General features: G+C 49.8%; 1 protein-coding gene across 15 annotated transcripts in view; it reads left to right on the forward strand.

The window, feature by feature from the left end:
* The window catches only part of C2CD5 (C2 calcium dependent domain containing 5), a 55476-nt gene extending 52151 nt beyond the window's left edge, over nt 1-3325 (forward strand). For all 15 annotated transcript variants that reach the window (XM_059472281.1, XM_059472284.1, XM_059472290.1 and 12 more), the window contains 2 exons: nt 509-655; nt 1911-3325. In XM_059472281.1, coding sequence (XP_059328264.1) covers nt 509-655; nt 1911-2042 — 279 coding nt within the window. In that variant the 3' untranslated portion in view covers nt 2043-3325. The remainder of the gene's footprint in view (nt 1-508; nt 656-1910) is intronic.
* The last annotated feature ends 11586 nt before the right edge of the window (nt 3326-14911 follow it).

Genomic DNA, 14911 nt, shown 5'->3' on the forward strand with positions numbered 1-14911 from the left:
CCAATTACACATTGCTGAAATTACACAGCAGATGTTAATAAAAATGATCAGTCTTCCTGAAAATAGGCTGGGAACTCTGTAGAGAAACTTGGATCAGACAAACATTTTGTTTAGATCTTGCAAGTTACTTTTACCTTCCCCTTCTAACTTGAGAAATCCATGCGTGAAAAGGACAGTGTTTTCAAAAGGATGTCAGCAGGGAAATGGTCACAGGACATTCCTGGACTGAGTGCAGATTGTGTAGGTACAGATTCAGTAGCTGATGAGCTTCGGTGTCTGTGACAGCAGATCCCAGCAAGGATCCCATCCAGTCTGTCACTCCAGGCCCCTGTGAATGGTCTCTCTCCATCTGATTGGGGACTGACCCTTCAAACAGGGAGTGGCTTTAAAGCTCTCCCCACCATGAGGGACTCACTGAGTTTTTCAGCCGATAGATGTGTAAGAGAAGTACCCAGCATCTTGTAGCCAGGCCCAGTGCCATCTGTGATGTGTCTTTTTTCCATTGCAGGAGGGTGGTGTCAGTGGCTTCCTGCACGCTTTCATTGCTGAAGTGTTTGCCATGGTGAGAGCCCACGTTGCAGCTCTGGGAGGGAATGCAGTTGTGTCCTACATAATGAAGCAGTGTGTTTTCATGGAGAACCCAAACAAAAATCAGGTACACTGGGGTGTGAAATAACAAGTGCTCTTGTGGTCAGTATGATACAAACGTGCATTTTATGTCTTAAAAAACTAGTAGTGCTGTAAAGCCAGAGCTGCACAACATTTCTTGATATCTTGGATTACGTTTGAAGAATCCAAGAGTGTTCTTGTATTAACACAAAATTATGAGGATGTTTCATAAATACCCAGATAGATAAAAGAACCAAGCTTGCTAGAATAAGTGAATTGCAGGAGACAGTTGCACAGTAGTGCAGAGCTTTCTTGATATTTCTGATGTTGCAGTGTAGGATTTCCATCCTAACTCCATGTAAAGTACCTGGAGTTGGTGATGTAAAATGCTCCATTTTGTGCATAAAGGGACAAACCTTGATTTGTGAAGACAATAGCAGAATATTCAGTAAATTAAATTTATTCAGAACAGTAAGGAAAGCAGGTACAGATGTGCAGATATTTCACTGTGCTGGTCTCCCAGGAATCCATCTGCATGTTTGGTAGCACACAAGGGAGCACATAGAAAAGGAGCTGGCACAGGTTCTCTCAGCAATGAATTGCAGTAATTTGTCCTGCTCTGGATCTGTGTTGATTTTTCTGTGCAGGTGCATTAGCAGCTGTAAGCGAGCACGGTCTGTGGCTGTTGGGTGCCTGTGGCTGTTGGGTGCCTGTGGCTGTTGGGTGCCTGTGGCTGTTGGGTGCCTGTGGCAGGTTGGCGCCTGTGGCAGGTTGGCGTTGGGTGCCTGTGGCAGGTTGGCGTTGGGTGCCTGTGGCAGGTTGGCGTTGGGTGCCTGTGGCAGGTTGGCGTTGGGTGCCTGTGGCAGGTTGGCGCCTGTGGCAGGTTGGCGTTGGGCGCCTGTGGCAGGTTGGCGTTGGGCGCCTGTGGCAGGTTGGTGCCTGTGATGGGTTGGTGCCTGTGACAGGTTGGCGTTGGGTGACTGTGGCAGGTTGGTGTTGGGTGCCTGTGGCAGGTTGGCGCCTGTGGCGGGTTGGTGCCTGTGACGGGTTGGCGTTGGGTGCCTGTGACGGGTTGGTGTTGGGTGCCTGTGGCAGGTTGGCGCCTGTGGCAGGTTGGCGTTGGGCGCCTGTGGCAGGTTGGCGTTGGGCGCCTGTGGCAGGTTGGCGTTGGGCGCCTGTGGCAGGTTGGTGTTGGGTGACTGTGGCAGGTTGGCGCCTGTGGCAGGTTGGTGTTGGGTGACTGTGGCTGTTGGGTGCCTGTGACGGGTTGGCGTTGGGTGACTGTGTGCTGTCCTCTGCAGGCGCAGTGTCTGATCAATGTCAGCGGCGACGCCGTGATCTTCGTGCGCGAGTCGGAGCTGGAGGCGCTGCCCGTGCCGGCTCCTGCGGCCGCGGCCCAGCCCGCGGGCTCTGCTGGGGACGTCACCACGTGAGGGCACAGCGCTGCCCTGCCCAGCACCAAGGCCACTCGCAATGGGAATCGCTACGTTTGCATCTTCAAAGTCAGTGTCTGTCCACGGATTCACAGCCCGACCCCAGGACAATCACTCTTTTTGTTGTCGTACGACTGAGACGAGTCAGAGCAGGAGCTGGCAGCTGAGCTCTGCTCCTTCATTCCTGTTCTGGCTTCTGTGAAACCAGGCAGCACGTGAAGCGCTCACAGGAGAACATGGATTAGAACAGCAGGCATCTCATGGAACTGTGGAAGGAAGGAAGGAAAAATTCTGTTCCATTTTGAGCTGTTCAGTGGGACCATGCTGAGTTGTCATTTGGAACCGTATCTGAGTGTGAGTGTTGTCTGTCTGTCTGTCTGTCTCAGGTCAGGGTGGGAGGGAGGTGCCTGAGAAGGCTGGGCTGGAAACCTTTGATGAACAAGGGAGAGATTTGTGTGCAGGCCAAGGAAACGTGGGCTGGACTCTGGAATTCCTTTACATCATAGAGTGTGGAGAGAAAAAGCAGTACCAAAAAGTTACAGCTTGAATTTCTGCTCATTGAAAGTATGTTTTCTTACCTCGTTGTTGTTTTTATATTTGGGAGCTGGGGGCTGTTGTTTGTTTCTTTAATTGTTTTTTAAAAGCTGCCAGACCACAATGCTGTGATCCTGGGCATCCCTGTGGTGGGACAAAAAACCCCAGAACACAACCAAGAGTTCAGAGTGTGTCTGGTGCTAACACAAGAGGTTCCCTTCGGTATTGACAAAGCAGATCTTTTCGTTATTTAAGACTTTGAGAAAGAATTGTCCTGAGGTTCATTTTCCTGAGGCAGGATCTGTTTCAAGGATGACACAAACAGTCCCCCAAAAATCAGTTGTGCAGAGGTTATCCTGCAGCCTCTTCCTGTTTGAGTGCCTGGCTAATTGGAGATTGATTTATGTGTCTGACACTGGTTCCACTGGGGTCTTTTTGTTCTTTTCCAGTGCTGTAGCTGGGAAATAAGGGTACTGCACAGACAGGAAATTTGTCATTTCCAGTAAAAGTCTGAAAGGTGATGATAGTCTATTGTAAAAAAAAAACAACAGAAAACCATTGATTTGAAGATGCATTCTTGCTTAATTCTGACAACATTGTACATGGAACTTGAACAAAGATGTAAACTTGAATGTAAATATTCTGTTTAGAGTTGAAATTAAGCAATGGCATGATTATTTGTTAAAACTAATTATTTCATTGTAAATGAGCATGAAGATCATTCTTGCACAATAAATATCTTTATAAAATTCGCTGTCTTAATGTATGTGCATGAGGTAAGTGTGTAAGCTGGATGTACAAAAGGTGTCCCAGCCCCATTCACCTCAGAGGAATCTGTTCTGTACAGCATGTTACAGCCTGGGCTGCAAATTGTGTGCTGGGCTGCAAAGAGAGCCTACAGGAAAGGTGGGAGGGACTATTCACCAAGGGCCTGGGGTGAAGGACAAGGGCAGTGGCTTCACACTGACAGGAGGGGGTTTGGGTGGGATATTGGGAAGGAATTCCTGCCTGTGAGGGTGGGCAGGCCCTGGCACAGGGGCCCAGAGCAGCTGGGGCTGCCCCTGCATCCCTGGAAGGGTTTAAGTGAGGTTGGATGGGCTCAGAACAACCTGGGACAGTGAGGGTGTCCACTCCCAACATGCACCAACAACCTCCTCCGCACCTCCCCTCTCCTCCCAACAGATGAACTTTTAAATCTGTTCCAACCCAACCCATTCAAGATCTGTGATTCTGATAGGTCGGGGGTTCATTATCCTTTGTGTTTGAAGTGTGTGAATTTGGCCCTTTGCAGAACACATCACTGACACAGTTAAATCATCTTGCTAAATTCTGTAGCTGTTGCAACCAAAGCTGCCCTGAATTAATTTGCCAGTAAATAGTTGCAGCTCTTGTTTGTTTTGCGAGGCAAATCTTGTTTCCCTTTGAAGCTAATGGCAGAATGTGAGTAACTTCAAAAGGTCTTGGAGTGGCACAAAAAGTTGTGTGCAGCATGAGCATTGAGCATGAGGTATCTGCAGGAGCACACTGCAGTAGCTGGCTTTGATTCTTTCCCTTCTGAGGGTGCTGGTTGCTTCTATGCCATCTTTTCTCTTCTGGCTGTGAAAATGTCACAGCTTCCTCTAGTGGGTTTCTGCAGACACACACGAGCTTTCTTTTCTAGAAATTTTAATTCTTCTCCAATTATTACTCCACAAGTGACAGATTCAGTTTTTAACTGAGTCAAAAAATTGTCACTTCTACTTTCTTTGTCAGTTGTGCAATGACAAAGGAAAAATCCTAACCTCCACCACATGGACATTGCTTTTTACAGTCTGACATTATTTTAATAACGTAATTAGTGTGGCATCAAATTCAATGAAGTTGTTGTTTACTTCCCTGGAAGAAAGGTTAGTTACGATTTGTCTTAACTCATCATAGACTTTAGACTTTAAAAAATGCAAGCAGGCCCCTCTGAAATAAAAGGGGTCTGTGCTCCAGCAATTAAATCCGAGTCCAAACTAAATGGGAATGTGAAAATAGCCTCGACAGAAATCTGCTCAGATCCCAGCACAAGCAATAATTCAAATTTCACCTGGTTGATTTTCCCTGATATTGTGCAATAAAACAGCTACATTGTCTCATTGAATTTAAAGAAGCACACAGTCCAGAGTTTCTGCAATTACAGAGCTGATCTCTCAGGCAGCCTGGCTGTACTTTGGAGACAAACCTGACACGAAATGATGTGAGATGTCTCAAAGCAGCTGCCCAGGCCATTAGGAGGCCTGACCCGGGAGCTGGGAGCGATGAATGGCTTGGGTGGGTTACGCAGGATCTGTTTGACATCAAGCAGCTGCTCTGGGGAAGGTTCCAGCAGGGTTCCATGGATTTCCCTGCAGCTCATTCCGTTGCACAGCCAAGTGGCTCCAGGTGCTGCTGGGTGGGTGAGTGTGGGGGGCTGGCTTGGGGCAGAACGGCGAGCACGGCCCAGGAAACACCAGTGCAGGAGCCACAGCAGCAGCACACGGGCCCGCCGAGGGAGCAGCAGCTGCCCTCCTATCCAGGTTTGGGTAAAAAGGACATTGCAGCTGGGCAAGTACAAAAGGCGTGTGGCTTTAGTGCCTTGTTTGGTTAGGAGTTTGTTCAGGATGAACAGCGCCACAGTTCTGCAAGAGCTGTGAGGAAATCAGAATAAATATTTTGGGAGCAAGTTAAAAGGTACTTAAAAAGGAAAAGAGTTTGGTTTTTTTCTTCCTCTCTGCAGTCCTTGCCGTGGAGTAACACGGGGAGCAGTTTTTCCCTCTGCCTGCCCGGGTTCCATCTGGGATGGGGCACTCTGTTTCTCAGCTCCTGGCTGCCCTTAAACCACAGCACTGCCTGATGATGCTGCTGGGAGGGAAAAATGCACACTCCGATGACAACCACAGATATTTTTGGCTGGCTAGACACAGATCTAATTCATATGATTTGCTTGAATGCTATAATTATGATATTAATTTTCATCATGTTTCCTAAATACAAATGCAAGTGCAGAAACAGAAAACTGAATTGGCAGCCAATGAAATGCAGTTAACACACAGGAAATATCTCAGACTAAAGTAATTTGCAGATTATGAGAATAGGTGGGAGTGAAGCAGCAAGAGAAAAGGAAAGTATGATATATGGAGATGACAAGAAATAAATCAAATTAAATTTTACTTCTATGCATTTTACCAGCTATGCTTACTTTTCCCATAAGAAAATCTCATATTATATTAGCCCTGACTACCTTAATGACAGGGAATTCAAATATTTTTTGACTGCTCTCTGGAATCATGTCCAAAATAATTCCTCAGTTGCTAAAATGAGGGGACTGAAGGCACCTGAAGCCTCAGAACAGCCAGAATTAGTGAAAAAAATGCAGCCATGCAGAGAATAGAAGTATGTATCGCTGGAAACCAGGGCACAGAACTGGAGACATCGGGAATCAAGCTCAGGTCGGACACAGAGGTAACACAGAAGCCAATAAAACAGTGAGTGGCTGATATAATGGTAACTGTGTTATTTTTGGAATATTGAAAGTTATGTTTGGGTTCATTTCTATCCTATGAGAAAGTAGAGTTAAGTGAATTAAGACACTGCTGTACAGTGCTGAAGTGCTCTTCAGTTAACAATCAGGGAAAGAAAATCTGAACAGACACACTGAAAATCAGCTTAACCTCTAAATGCTCCCCATTTTTTTCCCCACATTGTGACCAATGTTTCAGTTCCCTGTGAAATTGGGTAATACATTTGGTTGAAGTTGGTCTAACAGATCCTTCCTTTATTAGAAGGGATGATGGGTAGTTAGCTCAGAAATGTCTTGCTGAATTTCTCTAGGTTAAATATGATCTTCCCATGGTTTTGTAACAGTATTTTAGAGCTACTGAATCGTTTGAGTTGGGAGTGTTTAACCCCTCTGGAAATCTGACACCTGAGGGCATTTCATGTTGAATAACCACAAAATGAATCACTGGAATTAGGCTTGGATTATTTTGAACTCATCACCCAAAAATCTGGAGACGCTGTTTGGACACACAGTGACTGAAAACCCAAGGGAAACTGCTCCTGCAATCTGTGTCATGCGGGACAAAAAACAGGTTTTGAATTAATGTAGATGGCACCCAAGGCAGAGCAGCACAAGGATATAGCTAAATCCCAGGGCTGGAATTTTGCCTGAGTGTAGCCCTGATCCCTGCTCCAAACCCAGCAATCTCAAATCCTCTGAGCCCAGTGACAGAACACCCTCTGTTCCACCAGCATCACTGGCAGAGTGACCCAGCTGTCCTTCCACATTCACCTCCTCAGCCTCCATGAGCAAACTTATCCTTGTAAAGCTACACACAGATGCAACAACGCTGCCAGATTTCCATCTGAGGAGTTATCTGCTGATTCAACATTTGCAGTTTGGAAAATCGGTGGAAGGAGAAGAAAGGCAAGATGTTTGTAGTTACTGTAAGTGCAGCACACAGCATTGTTTGCTCCAGTAAAGGCTCTCAGAGCAGCAGAGTTTCTCTGTCCTCCAGGTCTCAGCTGTGGGAAGTGTTTTGACAGCTCCATCCACGGTGTGGAACTCCACGTGGGCAGAGCTGTGTTTTCTGGTTGCTGCTGAGGAGAGCCTTTCCAGCTTGCCACAAACCCCAGGCATGTGAGCACGTTCCTGCTGAAACACCTCCTTACACTGCCACTCACTGCCAAGGGAGGGAAGCTGATCCTCGCTGGGGCTGGGCACTGTCACCCTCTGGAAATGCTGCCCGCTCCTGGCGGGACCCCCCATGCCAGCTCCAGCCTCCTGTCCCAAAGCTGTGGCACCAAACTGGGCACTGTCACCCTCTGGGAATGCTGCCCGCTCCTGGCGGGACACCCATGCCAGCTCCAGCCTCCTGTCCCAAAGCTGTGGCACAGCTGGCACCAAACTGGGCACTGTCACCCTCTGGAAATGCTGCCTGCTCCTGGCGGGACACCCATGCCAGCTCCAGCCTCCTGTCCCAAAGCTGTGGCACCAAACTGGGCACTGTCACCCTCTGGGAATGCTGCCCGCTCCTGGCGGGACCCCCCATGCCAGCTCCAGCCTCCTGTCCCAAAGCTGTGGCACAGCTGGCACCAAACTGGGCACTGTCACCCTCTGGAAATGCTGCCTGCTCCTGGCGGGACACCCCATGCCAGCTCCAGCCTCCTGTCCCAAAGCTGTGGCACAGCTGGCACTGGGAGCACACTGAGGCTCCCTCACCCCCTGCACTGCCCAGCCCTGGGTGTGGGCACCGAGCCCCCCAGCCCTGCTGTGCCCTGACCCAGCCTGCGGATCCACAGGGAATGATTGCATCTCCGTTTCCTCTCTGAAGGCAGACATGGATATCCCTTTCTGGAGCTTTCTTTTCCCTCAATTTGTGATGACAGTGACTAAAACAATAGCTTTTGCCACAATTTACAGCTTTCCATACCCTGACAGGAAGGAGCTCGGGGGTTTCATGTAGTTTGGTTGAGTGGCCTACATCCCAAAGCTGTTTCAAGGCACTTCACTATGCTTTTTTCCCAGCATTTTTTTTCATGTCTGAATCTTCAGGTCTGCAAAAGTCATCGTGCTATGCAAGTAAGGGCTTTATTTTAATAATTGATTTTTGAATGGCACCCAATAATGTGTTAATTCAGACTGGTTATTTTACACAGCAATGTGTATTTTGATCCCTCCAGTTCAGTAGAAATCATGTTAATGATGGCAGAATTACGCCTACCAGATGACTGATTATTTGCACATCAAAGATTTTGTTCTTTGCTCAATTGCTGATACACTGGCAATTTTCTGTTACCCTCTCCAAAGGTTATTCTTTGTGCAACACTGCTAAAATACTGTAAACTTATCATGTCATATTCCCCACAAAGTGACCAGGCAGTTTGAAAAGTATGCTGAGTCTCCAAGTAAAAGGGCTTTGTTGATATTTATCTTCCCAAGCAGTTTATGCTATCTCTTAGGCTCTCTCCCACCAGCTGGATGAACTAATGACTTGTGAAACCTCCTGTCCTGCCTGGCACGCCTGGCAGGGTGACATTTTGTGAGACAAAGCCATCCATCTCCCGGGTCTCCTCTCCAGAGAGAAAACTCTTATTTCCCTGCCTCTCAAATGGTTTACAGGACTAATCTCAAAACAGAGGCGAAGCACAGCCCCTCAGATCTTTCCAAGGGATCCACATGTGAGCGAGCACCTTGAGATAAACAGGAATGGCGAAGCCCCCGGCTGAAGATGCCCGTGTGTCTGCAGCCCGGGGCGGGACCGCGGTATCTGGCAGCGGGGAAAGGGCTGCTGTGGGCTGGGAGGCAAAGCACGGCTCCGGCTCAGCGGAGCGATGTGCGGGTTGGTCCCTGGCTGCTTTCCTGGGGCTTTAGCCGCGGTGTCGCTGCTGTGTCTGTGCAATAACCGCAGATCCCTGTAGGAGGCTGCTTTCCCCTGGAAACCACACAGGCCCGGGTGCCTCCCTCCTCCCTCCCTCGCAGTTTGTATTGCCACCCAGCGTGAAAAACATACTCAGCTGTTTTCAGTTTCATTCACTTCCATTCAGTTTTCAGTTGTCCTTCGATGGACAATGTCTGTGTCGAGCCTTGCTTCCATCTTAATTGTATTTGTGAAGAGACAGAATACATTTTCACTATTGTTTGCCCATTAACCAAACTTTAAATTTTCTGCCTGGGTCCCAATGAAGTGATGTGCCTAAATTTGGAGTCATAAAAAAAATCATGATGATCTTGAAGTACTTCACTAAGTGTCAGAACTAAGGATCATTTGTGATAAGAAGAGAAGATACAGCAACAACGCTAACAAGCTTTTTCCTCTCTTCTGCTTTTCTTCTACCCACTTCCTCCTGGTCTAGAGGGATTACTCATTGTGAGACCAAATTTATGATGTTCCTCTCTACATCAGACACAACCTTCTCACAAACAGGATTCTTAACCAACACTGAGAGGTGAAGGATGGCTTCCTGACAGCAACTGCTCAAATTGAAACCTCAGCAAATGTCAGACTGAGGTCAGGGTCTGTCTGAGCTCCTAAGGAAAAGGAGCTGTGCTCACAAGGGAAGAGCCTGTGTGCTTCAGAGATGTGTTTGCAGTCTCTGTGCATGTGGGTGTGCATGTTCCATTGTGCCTTTTATGTGCATTGTATTGCCTTCACAAATTGTGCATTGTACCACAGGACCTTCCAGCCACAATCTTTGGCATGTCAGTTCTAATGCACAAAGTCAGAGAATAGTTTGGGCTGGAAGAGCCTAAAGGATCATCCAGTTCCACCATCCCAGGTGCTCAGAGCCCATCCAGCCTGGCCTGGAACTTCTAGGGATGCTGCTCTGGGCAGCCTGTGCCAGGGCCTGCCCACCCTCACAGGGAAGGATTTCTTCTGTAAACCTAACCCAGTTCTGCCCCTGCTTGAGTCTGAACCCATTCCCCCTTCTCCCACCACTGCAGCTCCTCATCCAAGTCCCTCTCAGCTTCCTCTTCAGCCTTTTCAGATGCAGGAAGGCTGCCATGAGGCGTTCATGCAACCTCCTGTTCTCTAGGCTGAACAGAACTGGATTGGTACTCCCCCAGCAAGTCCCTTACCCTTCTGAGGAGCTGTTTCTGTGAGTAATCTCATTATTGCAGCACAGCTCCCTCCTGCTAACAGTGAGCACAAACCCATGGAGCTGCACAGGCAGGAATTTCACCCAGAATTTCCCTGTGCTTGCTTGTCTTCACCTTACTGGTGCTCCTGCCCACCCACATCCTACATGGGCACTTTCACCTGCATTAAAACTTGCTAAAGAGGCATCCTGAAGCCAGAGCTGTGGAACAGAAGTCTGGGTGTTATGCCTTACTTCAATAATGTACAGCAGTGATGGAAAGGTTGTGAAAATTGCCTGTGTAGAAACACATAAAATTCCATTTTATGAGAAAGCCTTCTTTCCATGCAGAACCAAAAAGCAAAGTACCTGTGGCTAATGCCTTGACACATTCCTTGTCATTACTCCTGCATGTTTTCACTCATTCTCGTTCCACCTTTTTACCAGGCAGCATCACTGTTGGCATAAAAAGGTGTTTTGAAAGTGCTTTCCATGCTCTTGTAGAAGAGGTTCTGAGTTTTAGAGAATGAGCTCTGTCTTTCATCAGTAAGTGTTTTCCCCCATTTTGTGCTTCACTCTTGTGCATTCTGACTCCTGTGTGCAGCTGGAAGGGTGACTGCAGATGCTGCCACAGCAATGGCACTGTCACAGCATGACAGCTGGGGGGAAAACATGTGGCAAAACTGGTCATGTTTTCTCAGAGGACTGGTACAACTGGTACAAGCCAGGTAAAAACTGATCAGCCTCTGGACACCAGGACTTTGCAGGAATTAATTTGATATCATAGTTGCAATTCTCCCCTTTCACAGGACTATATATAAACTGTCTGTCAAATCAGGGGCTTAAAATGCTTTATCAGTGAGAACATACATTTTTATCAGTGAGAACATACATTTGTGAGTGTTTTCAACAGAGCTGCTGAGTCACTTCTGATAGGGAGAGGCACAGTGGGATTTTGCCAACAGGGCAGCTGTGCACCCATTCACACAGTTCAGTGTTTGTGCTGCTCTTACAGAGTGAGATTCAGGTGCCACCTTCAGATCTGTGTGAGCAGAAGGAGTTCAGAGAAATCAGCCTGTTCACAGGTGACACCACACCAAAGCTGTCCTACAATGACAGTTCAGGCAGTGATGATTTCTGATTATTTTTGTGTTGTACATTGGGTAAAAAAACCCCTGTACCAGAGGAGCACTGGTTATTTGTGGCAGTGGGAAATAAGGGCTGGGGTTCCACAGAGAGCTTACTTTGGTTTCAGCTTCGTTTTCCCCTGAAAAATAACATCCAAATTTCACACAGACTCTACTAACACAGCATGAAATCCTTGCAGAACAGAGGGCACAGCACAGAGCAAGGGATTTTAGCCAGGTGGTAATGGATGCATTGGGAAGGTACTGGATCTGCCAGGAACAGGCCATGGTGACATTCTCATCACTAAAAGGAAGCCATCCCCTGAAAACTGATTCCAGTGCAACTCCCCTGCTAAATTCTGCAGAGCAGAAAGTGTGTGGGATGCTGCAGTGGAGGGAAATTCCCTGTTATTCTGGGAGTGAGAGAGCTGAGGGAGTGCAAAGACGAGGTACAGGGGATGCCTGTGGGAGTGCACGATGCCTCGAATGAAAGCAGGCAAAGCTGCATCTTCTGGAGGATGCGGTTCTGACCCTCGCCAGGGTTCAGGGCCGGGAGCGAGGGCAGGAAGGAAAGCTGGATTCTGTGGCTGGAAAGGCGATGGCAGAGCAGAGTGTCAGCGCAGGAACGCGGCAGGGACCGCAGGGGATGCTGCTGCCGCTGCCGCTGCCGCGTTTGGGGGTGACCCGGGAAATCCTCCTAGCACGGCGCTTTCCTTCCCACCGAGAACAGCCACGCTGTGTCACCCGAGCGTTTAAAAGGCGTTTATTCCATGCTGCCGCTGTGCTGCTTCTTAAAGGCACCTCTCAGAACAACTTTTTTTTATCTTTTTTTTATCTTTTTTTTTTCTTTTTCCTGCTGTGGACAGGCCCTGCCCAGAATTACCTGGCCCTTCTGGCTGGGCTCTTACTTGGAACCAAGTGACGGACATGAGCTTAAACTCACCGTCAATCTCACTAAAATGGAGTTCAAAAGAGTGCAATCTTGCCTGAATATCAACTTTCCGCTTCAGTTTAAAGATGTGGATTGTTGATCACGGCATATCTGTATCTCCTCAATAGCTGCGGAGTGTCACTGCAGTGTTTCAGGCTGTTTGCTTGTAAACAGGGCAGGAAACGCTCAGGGACGTCTCACAGGATCACCAACAAAAGATATCCCAAAGTCTTGTGTATATTGGGTGTACTTTAACTTAATTCATTTGCACGCTGAAAGAATAAGTCATTCCTGCTTTCTCTTGCTCTTTTCCACTTTCTCAAGCAGCACAGAGCCTCCAGTCTGTCTCCTCTCAACCAAAGGTGAGCAAACAGTCAGGATCTAATCTGGGATACAGTTCTGTTCACCTTATTTTCAATCACTTTTTCTGTTTTACTTTTAATGGCTCTAGCTCACTATGTTTTGAATTAGTCTCCAGAGACTGAATGGTTCTGTTTGTTTTTAACAGACATGACTGAACAGATTCTGGTTTATTCTGCTGTTTGTAAATAATTTGCTCACCAAAATGAAAATATTTACCTGGTTCTAAATATTTTTTCCTAGAGGCTAACCAAAATGCCTTGCTCAGTTTCTTTTCCCATTTTTTATCATTAGAGAACACCTATAACACTCCAGAAACTGTAGCATGTTAAATATGAATGAAAACAATATTTCTTCTGCAATTACACATTTCTGGCATTTTTATGTTCATCAGACATTATGAAGTGTTCTGTTTGTCAGTGTGTGTTTCTGCACAGCAACACCCTGTGAATGAGAATGTTGTTCCTTCTCTCAAGCACTGAAAGTGCATTGAGATGTCCAGGTTTATTTTTGCACAGAGAACTCAGCATGTTGGGATCTCTACCTGAAAACACTGTCGAAACACCCAGCTGGTATTTATGGTATTGTACAGCTGCCTTAGAGCCAGGAGATATCAAACTAACCATATCGAACTTTCTTTGTGATTTCCTTCCTTCACCCCATCACTCCCTAATTCCCTAAATTACTGCTCAGCCCTGAAAGCTGCCCCAGAAGAGCCATGGCTCCGTGTGCTGAGGGCCTGGAGAGCACTGGCTGCTCACTCAGGGTCCGTGGCAGGCTGCAGCGTTCCCCGGGGGCTCTGCAAGGTGTGGCTGACATGGTGAGCCCAGATGGATCTGCCTTTCGTGCAGGGACTAGAGTGGCTCTGAAGGTGGGATCTGCCACTGAGGCCCTGAGAGGAGCTGAGCGTGCCTCCCATGTTTCAGCCTGATTATCAGAGAGGCGCTTTCTGTGGCTGGGGTGGCTCTGCTGGCATGAAACCATGGCACTGGGATTTAGGAGGGCTGTGCACTGGTGTGCAGAGGGATTCCCAGAGGGAAGCCTGAGCTGGGCACTGCCACAGCTGTGCAGGGTCACGCTGCTGCTCCTCGGTTTGTGGGTGGCTTCCCTGCCTCCTCTCCCTCTCTCTGAGCACGGCAGCACAGCCCCAGAGTGCTGGGGCACCACCAGCCCCTCACCGCGCTCCCCTCACAGACCCAACCGCCCCAGTGGGCAGAAAACCAGAGAATATCCCCAACTGGAAGAAACCCAAAAGGATCATCGAAATCCTGCTCCTGCACAGGACAGCCCCAAGAACCCACCGTGTGCCGGAGAGTGCTGTCCAAACGCTTCTTGAGCTGTGTCGGGTTTGATCCCATGAGCACATCCCGGGGAGCCTCTTGCAGGGCCCAGCTCCCTCTGGGTGGTGACACAGACACGGACACAGCTCCGTGTCCTTCCTTCGGCTCCTTCAGGGGCACCGCGGGGAAGAGAGCGGTGCTTGTCCCTGTGCTTCCCCTCACAGGGAGCTGCGAGGTGTCCTCCAGCCCCCTCAGCTCCAGCCTGCCGAGAGCCAGCGCCCTCAGCGCTCCGTGCAGGGGCCCTGAGGGACGGGCCCTGAGGGACGGGCGCTGAGGGACGGGCTCGCTCTGCCCATGGCTCTGCCGTGCCCCGCTTTGCTCCGTCCTCCCGGAGCCCCTGAACCCGCGGATATTTCTGTGGCATGTCCTTCGTGCGGGACACGCTCTGAGCGGGCGGGGATCGCGGTCCGGGGCTCTCGGCTGGGGCCGAGGCCGGTCCGGGGGGCTCCCGGCGGGGGAGGGAGGCCGGGCCGGGGCGGGCGGGGGTCGGTGCCGCCGGGGCGCCTTGGAGAAGCTGCGGCCTCTACCGGGGAAGGGAGCCAGGCGCCGGCAGGGAAGGGGAGGGAGGGAGAGCAGCCGGTGGGAGCGAGCCGAGGCCGGAGCGGAGCTGCCGCGTTCCCCCCTCGCTCGGTGCCCGCGGCGGGGCGGGGCGGGCGTGGCGCCGAGCGGACCCCGCAGCACCGAGGTCTCCGCTCCCTCCCTCCCTCCCCCGGCGGAAATTTACCGGGTCGGTGCTCAGCGAGGGGCTCGGCAGGAGGCGGAGGGAGGGCGGGGAGCGGCGGAGCATCATCTGGCGGGGAACGCGAGGGACCAAATGACTGTGAGCAAGGGCGGCAGCCGCCACCGCCGCCGAGAGAGCAGCGAGCCGCAGCGGCAGCAGCAGCCCCGCTCCCCCGCGGCGATGGCGGCGGGCGGCGGCGGGGCTGAGCGGAGCTGAGCCGGGCCGAGCCGCGCCGGGCCGGGCCCCCGCCCGCGGCCCCGCATGGCGCGGGCCTG

This window comes from Ammospiza nelsoni, chromosome 5 (assembly GCF_027579445.1).
Source record: "Ammospiza nelsoni isolate bAmmNel1 chromosome 5, bAmmNel1.pri, whole genome shotgun sequence".
NCBI lineage: Eukaryota > Metazoa > Chordata > Aves > Passeriformes > Passerellidae > Ammospiza > Ammospiza nelsoni.